The 8,642-nt window shown below is 38.2% G+C and overlaps 1 protein-coding gene across 1 annotated transcript; it reads right to left on the reverse strand.

The window, feature by feature from the left end:
- Nucleotides 1-3,968: 3,968 nt before the first annotated feature.
- On the reverse strand, nucleotides 3,969-7,159 carry LOC146656847 (transmembrane protein 230-like). The gene is made up of 3 exons (XM_085424621.1): nucleotides 6,846-7,159; nucleotides 4,780-4,902; nucleotides 3,969-4,682 (listed from the first exon to the last, which is right to left on the reverse strand). Exons 1-3 carry the CDS (start codon nucleotides 6,939-6,941, stop codon nucleotides 4,542-4,544), a joined length of 360 nt encoding a protein of 119 aa, XP_085280747.1. The 5' UTR covers nucleotides 6,942-7,159; the 3' UTR covers nucleotides 3,969-4,541.
- Between the last annotated feature and the right edge of the window lie 1,483 nt (nucleotides 7,160-8,642).

The following is an 8,642-nucleotide window of genomic DNA, read 5'->3' on the forward strand; positions in this document are numbered from 1 at the left end:
AGCACAACGATGAAGCTTCCTGGTAGAACTTTCAAATTAAATCTTTTACGTTTTAATTTTTTTTTAATTGATAACGAAAAAAAACAATCAGAACAGGAATTTAAAGATAAAAGATGTCAACTTGCTAATGTCACTGTGTAAATGCCAAAATGCTTAAGTCCATTGAGTTTCTTTCTTTTCAGCATCCAAGCACTACTGTGCATGTGTTTCCCTGTCACACTCAGCGTCTGTAAAACAGTATTTTATACTGTTTATGTTTACACTTATAACAAATCTAGCATTTAACAAGCCAGCTCAATGAATGCGTGAAAAACATTGAACATGATTCATAAGGTATTAGCAGTTTTGACCTACTATTCACAGCTACAATCAATTACAAATCTATAAATAACAACAACAACAATAATGCCAGCACTAAACAGTTCCTACAAAGGCATACCGGATCAAGTAATAATAGAAGTGTTTAACTCCAGTTTAGGAGGCTATCGCTTAACGTATCTTTAATTTTGAAGGTGAAATAATACACTTCCGTCACTTTACTGCCTGTGTCTGTGTTAGTTTATGAAATTGGTCCTTTAGCGCCCCAGACAAAAGCGCCTTTCCGTGGGAAAAACGGGTGATGGTCTTAACAAAAGGCAAACGCAAACCTTAAAGACACATTTTAGTCGGCTGTTAAATCACTTAACATTAAAAAAAACATGCTGCGAGGAAGTAGCTCCAACTATCTGCAAAACTAACCTAAACGGACATGTTTGTAACAATATTCACCATTTCATGTTCGGGATTAGCTGTGATTTCTTTATAATACAAGCACACTAACCTTTTCAGTAAGATCACCTAAAATTTATCAGTGTTACACATAATTTATAGCCATCTTATAATAGCTTGTTACAAGCCTGCTGACTTTTTTTTTTTTTTACCAGAAAGAAATTTCTTAACAGTGGGATTTAAAAAAAAAGCTGCAATCGTTTGATAATCTGAATGCCAGTAAAAACTATGTTTTAGAAATCGATAAACATACATTTCTTTTTTAAAAATGCTAATTTAACCTCCAATAAAGAACACGAATTAGCTTTCCGCTAAACGTCATAGTAGCAAGAACCAGTTATTATTTTCACCATAAATCTCACATTAATTTTCCTAAAAGGCAACACACTAAAAAAAAAACCTCAAAACTACAGTGTGTAAAATAAAATAAAAAGTGTATTAGCAGGGAACAAGATCTGTATCTACAGTTAAACCAACTTAGCATTAGCTAAACAGTTTGCTGCGCTTTAGTCCGGCTAATGAACCACAAAGTCATTTAGTGTTCTTAAAACTATTTATTTTGATTTTTCTTGCTAAAAGAAAAGGCTAAAACGTTTCTATTTAAGTATGAGACGACTGTTACTTCTTTTAAGTTTCGAGTGAAGGCTTTGAGTAAGTTTCCTGCCAAATTATCTTACCTCAAAAACGCTTCCTGTGATCCTGCCTCCTAAAATGAGCCGAATACTCAAACCTGCTGTGTGACTGACAGTGACTGCAGCTGGTTAAAGATTATTGGGTATGCTTTATATTACTTTTTAAAATAGCCAATCCAGTGCCAGATCACGTGGTGTCACCGGATGGCTGTATTAACCGTCTAAGGTTTATGATTGTGTCCAAATATAGAATCTACTGCATGTACGTTCATGTATTATATATGTATAGTTTATAGTATAGTATTTAGTGTGTCCTTGGTTAATAGTAATGCTACAGTGGATCAGTTTGGTCAGACGGACGAGCTTATCTAATTTACCAAAATCACTTCTGTACTGTTCCTGGGTTCATCCACTCACCAGTCACTTTATTAGGCACACCATTTTAGTACCATTGTCTGCCAAAATATGATTGCAGGAATTTAAACTGCTAAAAATGACTTGTTGGATTATAATCGTTATATGTCATTTTTATGAATGAAAAACTCTGATTGTCATTAATATTATTTTTATAAGAGATCAGACTAAAAGGAGAGAAGAAATTGCAATAAATGATGCCAGAAGGCAGAGATGTAAAGCAGGAAAAAAAAGCAAAAGATGCCTGCAAAACAGGTCATTTCCTTATTTTATATAAAACCCCTTCATAAATTCTGTTCACTACATTTTTAAATAATATAAGTAAACGTTTTAGACATTAAAAAACACATAGGAACATTGGAAATCACTTTTGGCTACTTTCAGTACTGTCTTAATTCTTGAAGGAATAGATTCAACATTCAAAACGGTTCCTCAGAGATTTTGGTCCACATTAACATGATAACGTCACACAATTCCTGCAGACGACTGCACTCATGATGCGAAAGTCCTGTTCTACCATATCCCAAAGGAGCCCTAATGGATTGAGAACTGCTGACTGTGGAGGTCATTTGTGTACAATGAACTCATTGTCATGTCCAAGAAACCAGTTTGGGATGATCTGAGCTTTATGACGTGGTACGTTATTCTGCTGCAAGCAGCCATCAGACAATACACTGCGCTCAAAAAGGGATAGACATGATCAGCAGCAATACTAAGTTAGGCTGTGGCATTTAAATAATGCTGAGTTTGTACTAAGGGCCCCAAAGTGTGCCAGGAATTGTAGCCCAGCTTCCTGTTCTACCCTGACAGGAGTGACTCCTGTTGTGGTCTTTTCTACAGCCCAATTGCTTCTAGGTTCACTGTGTAAAGTATTCAGATGTGCTCTTCTGTATCACATGCTTGTAAAGAGCAGTTGATTGAGCTAGTGTCTGGCCATTCATCTCTGCCTCCTGGCATCAACAAGGGATTTTCACACAGAGAACTGCTGCTCACTAAATAATTGATCTTTTTATGATTATCCTCTATAAACCTTAGAGATGGCTGTGTGGGAAAATTCCTAGCCGATCAGCAGCTTCTGAAATACTCAGACAAGGCTGTCTGGCATTAACAACCATGTTAAACTTAAAGTCACTGAAATCACCTTTCAGTAATAAAGGTTAATGCCAGGTCCTTGTTTTTGGGTGATGCAACAGTGGATCAGCTGGGCCAGACAGTACACCTGACCCAGTTAAACACTTGTGTAATGATTCTGAGTAAAAATCAACAAGCCAATATAGTTGAGAAAACTTAGCTTTTTATTACTATTTTGCAGTGATGTTGCTTTGACAAGACTCAAGAGTAACACGGACTCATCTGTCCATATAAACAGTTAAAATTACTGAATATCCCTGCAATATTACTGTACACTTACTTTGTGTCTGTTATTATGTGTCTGCTCAACAACTCTATTGTCTCGTAACGCTCAACTTATGATATCACCATACTAGGTTTGACGGGTTTCACGTAAAAGCAGTAATTTTAAAAGACTCACCTCAGAGAGCATAAAAAACAATATGATAGAAAGCATTGAGAGTATAAAAAATGTTTGTTTCCGGGACAAACACAGTAAATCTCAGTCCTCTGTAAGACGTTTTGTGTGCGAATGCCTCCTGGAACCACAGGAAGCACTTAAAAAACAAAGAATCTGAGCTGATTTAAAGTGCATAATCTGATCTAAGGCCCGGCAGTTTGTGATCAGTGTACAGTTGGGTGGGCTCATTCGATAGCAAGGAAAGAGAAACAACGAGAACACAAGCAGCTACCCTCGAATTATCCCTTTGGCAAACAGCGGGTTACTAGGCTTCTGAAAGGATTATATAGACGTCCAACCTTTACTAGCAATGTGTTTTACATATGACATTATCTGGGGGGAGGGGGGGGGGGTGGAGGACTCGAGGTGGCAGTCTTGGCTTTCACCAGCACACTTTCAAATTATGCTGAGAGTGATGAGTTGATGGCGCAGATTAGAGGGGCAAATGTCAGCAGAATGTCAGGCCTTAATTGCTTGTGTACTGTTTGACAGTGTTTACTCTCACAGGCCAGGTGCACCATATGGAGATCGAAGGATTGGAATTAATCACACAAAATCCTCGGGGAAAGAACAACTCAGAGCAGTGAGGAAGCATTAACTAGGGCGAGGCAATCTTCACTACACGGGATGTGAAGACACAACGCTAGCCTTTTATTAAATATCATTATTATGCCACAGAGGTGATATTGTGTATATAATAGGTATACCAGGTATTTGTTATGTTGGTTGCAGCTACTTTAGTTTTAAATTATTTATTCTCTCTGCCACTGACCTGATGGATCTACCTAAAGAATACACAAAATAAAAACTGGTTGTAGTGAAGCAGTTAAAAGACTCACTATATGTGGCCACATTGGTTGTACTACATAAGGTAAAATATTCTATAAACAAACTGAAATGGTTTTATATAAATCAAAAGAAATAATACAAATCTTTTTTATTCATTTATCAAGCTATAAAACAAATACAAAGATTAAAAAAAACAGTTGCTATTAGCAACCTGGCATTAAGAACCTAGGTAGAAAAATCTATAGGAACAATATTGTAATTTAAAAACAATTATGAAAAACAAAAAAAGGGATCTCATTTTCTTTAAATATATCACGACCTTAAATTCACTACATGTAAGCACAGCAGGACTGGGGCTTTAGCAATTGTCAGTCATCAAAGTCTGGGATGTCATCATAAGAGTACCCCGGGTAGCCCTTTGATGCATAGTAAGCTATCCGTAGGTGGTAAAATCCAGGCAGGAAGACAAGGATCCCGATGATGAGGACAGGCACGGTCCGGTCTGTGTGCTAAAAGAAAGAAAACATTTATTCTCTTAACATGATGACATTGTATGGCCAGTAAAAGGATGTAACAAGAAAAAGTGTGACCTAGAAAATTACTTACAGTGACGCCAAAGTAGCCAGCCAAGAGAAGAGCACCGATGATGATCAACAGCGAGCCGATTAGGAAAAGGATCGTGGCTAGTGCGATGGCTTTATATGGGACCTTGGGTGGGCTCTTCTTGAACTGTAGAGGGGAAATATTTCATTTCAAAAACATTTCTGTGAAACACAAGGTTTCTTGGAAGTGTCCGTTTTTCCTCTTCTGTGTCAAAATCATCAGACTAGAGAGATGTTTTCCATCGAATCAGCTTTAAATAAATTGCCCTATTCTCATAAAAACATGGATGTATAGTACTGTGCAAACATCTCAAGCTAACCCTAATTTTTCTTTTAGTATTTTGCTAGGAAAATGGCAAATAGGTGCAGCAATTTATTGACAGATTCAAAAACACATGGAAATACAGTATATCCCACACTGCTTCAATAATGTTTATTTTCCTTCTCTGAGGAGGCCAATCCATGACTGACAGTGTTCTATTGTGTGTGTTTTTTATCCAGGTATGCTTTGACTGCACTGGCAGTGTGTTTGGGATCTCTGCCCGACTGAAAAATGAAGCTGTTGCCAACGATTTCCAGAAGGTAGGGCTGTACCATATCGTGTTGTCTGCAATAATACGTCTATAATTTTTTACATGATATAAAAATGTCAAAATGCAATATCACTAGTGTAGCAAAAGCATGCATTTACATTACAGTAAATGTTCTTGCAATATTGTGCTGGTAATTTTGAAGCTGTCACCTACCCCTACTAGAGGGCATCGCACGGTGGATCAAAATCTGATCATATTTTTCTGTGTTCATGATTTAATTGTGACAAGATTCCAAACACCATTGGCTGAAATGCAGGCCCTAAAAAACTATTTAGTGTCTGTCAAACTGTGTTATCTTTGGCATTTTCACAGATCCAACTAAAGACACATAAAGTTAGGTGCTTTTTGTGACAGCCTGCTCATAACAAAGTACCCAAATACAAGATTTAAAATATGCTAAGTTGCCTGTTATGTGTAGACACAACACTGAGTTAGGTGCCATTTTTAATGCTTCCTTTATTCACAGCTGAAAGTAGCTGAAAAAACAAAAAGACATTTCTCACAAAATGTTCCGGTACAAGGACTGGACCTTAAATGAGTAAAAACGCAGCCAGTTTCCAAAGAATGGTTTTGAAAGACCTTCAGAAAGCCTGGAGAACTACTGTTTGATTCAACTCAACTTTCTGAGAGTGAAATTCTTATAGTGTCAAATTAAAGCAACAGACGCCTCAAGGGGCTTTATATTTTAAGGTAAAGACCCTAGAATAATACAGAGAATACCCCAACAATTAAACGACCCCCTATGAGCAAGCACTTGGCAAAAATGGGAAGGAAAATCTCCCTATTAACAGGAAGAAACGTTGAAAGAATCAGGGTCAGGGAGGGGTAGCCATCTCCTATGACTGGTTGGGATTGAGGGGAGGAAGCCAGGACAAAAGATACAATAAACTGTGGAAGAGATCCGGACATTAATAATAATTCACGATTGAATAGAGTGGTGTACTAAACACATACTGAGTGAAAAGAGGGGGTCGTAACACAGGTGAGAGAACAAGAAATACTTCCAAACTGGGAGCTTGTTCCATAGAAGAGGGGCCTGAAACTGCAAGGCTCTGCCTCCCATTCTACTTTTAAACAGCAAAAGCAAATAAGCCAGCAGTCTTTTTGTTTCAGTCTATGTATTGCTTAGGACCACTTAAAAAATGCCAAGTCTGACTCCTTCAAAGTAGGGTGGCTCAAGACATTTGCACAGTCCTTTAAAAGTGTTGGTTATGCAGTACTTCTTGTGAACATTCACCAAACTTTGATGAGAACATCAAGAGGTTATAAGAATTAATATCACAGGACCCCCCCCCCCCCAACAACCCCGATGACGTCAACAGGGCTACCTTAGCTCGGAAATGACAGCGGCCATCTATTGCTGCAGTACCCCTTTATATTCATACTGTAGTGGTCGAAACCAGTGCACCAACTTTAGTCTATTATCTAAAAATAAAAGCAATGGTAACGTATCCTAGCGTTACACCTTCTGTTTTACCTGTAAATCAATGTAGCCGTCGTCGTCAGTGGCTAACCTGGAATACCTAACTTTGCTGTTAGGGATCCCGTTGGACACAACATTACGAGCGGGCATCTTCTTCAGCGGTTTGCTTTCAGATGAAGCAGAAAAGCAGAAAAGGCCCAACTACTCGACAGGCATCACTCTTAAACCGCAACTGCCAAAATAAAACAATACCGCACTTGGCTTATTCTAGGGCCGCTCCGACGACGTTTTATAAAGAGTTTACAGCGTAGAAGCCTCTGTTTGGGAATATGGTGTTGGACCTTCCGTGTTTTCAGTACGTATACACTCTGCGCCTGCGCAATCTGAAGCGTCATTATTAACTTCCAGAAACTTCGATTTAACGCGTAATTTTAACTTAAACGTTGCATGTGCTGTGCGAGATGAAAAAATAACGTTAAGCTAAATCACAAAAAAGAAAAGTTTTCAGATGTGCTTTAGCGCAATTAACTGTTTTACAATAAAAAGGAAGATTTGCACCACGCCATGTCTGCCACCAGAGGGCGCTGTTGAGTCTTATTAAAATGACCGGGTCACTGCGAGTCACAGACATGACCCTGCGGTGTCGAGATTCATCTCTTTGTGCGGATGTTCATTTCCTGGGATGTTCTGTTCTGTCTTTGTAATCACACTGTGCTTATAGAAGATAACGTTTCTGGCGAGACTGCAGATTTTGATACCATTTCACGTAACAGAAGAAGCTAAGACTAACCCACTCCCTCTGAAGGCCGTTTTAATCACTGAAATACAATCTCCTGTATTTATTTTCATAAATGTACATTAAAACAGGAAATAAATTGACAGTTACATGATGTCTAAAAACAATTAACCAGATCAACAGCTTCTCTTCAAAAAGGACACATTAACGAGTCTCTTAATCCTGAAGTGATAATTGGCACATTTTTGTCTGCTTCAGATGTGGATGAACTCCAGGTGTTTGTATACAAAGTCACCTCTGCCAGTTTATTGCCACCTCCCTGGTTACGCACATCAATAATCCAGTCTGTGAGTGACTGACCATGTAATAAGCAAAAACCCTCAATCCATCTGAAATGACTAATTAAAGCTTCTGTGGTTGTGTACTGTATTTTTATTTTAATTTGTGTTTTTCATACTAGCTCCTTGTATGAGACGGAAGTGCCATGCAGATTTAGGCGGAACTGAGATGCTACCTGACTCATCGGAGGTCTTGCTAGAGTCATGGGCTCTACAGTCAGTTATTAAATGTCTGCAGGATGACAAATAAATAAATAAATAAATAAAGCTCTTTTATCATGAGCAGTAAATCAAATGCATATTCTTATCGCTCGCAGCATCAGTAATACTCTTTAAAGTAAGCCTACACTTTGGCAGAGGATGAGTTTCTGGTGATCATTAGTATGCTGAGTGACCTTGACTGTCTCATCGTTAAGGCCATAATGTTGATCTCTGGGGGTGATTGAAGCCCTAAAATCATTTGGATTTTTTCCTTTTCTTTCCATTGCACACAACACAAATTCTTCTACATCACAGAGCACAGTGCGTTCTCTTGTCTTAAGTTTGTCATTGATATTTACAGATTTCTCAGAGTTTCAGCGAGAAATGATCTTTTCAAATCCACCCCGCCTGCATTTCATCTTCGTTTTAGTGGGATTTAGCAAAATGTATTCTGTCCTCTGGAAACCACTTTAAAATTGCATTACTATTCCAAATTGCAGTGGGCGAATGCAGAGTCATATAAGCGGCCTTCGGAAATAACAGATTGTGCAGACGTTCTTTACTATACCTGTTACT

The sequence above is a fragment of the Rhamphochromis longiceps genome, linkage group LG12, assembly GCF_057381845.1.
Source record: "Rhamphochromis longiceps isolate RC_006_pf linkage group LG12, R_longiceps_female_GT1.1, whole genome shotgun sequence".
In the NCBI taxonomy this organism is placed as follows: domain Eukaryota; kingdom Metazoa; phylum Chordata; class Actinopteri; order Cichliformes; family Cichlidae; genus Rhamphochromis; species Rhamphochromis longiceps.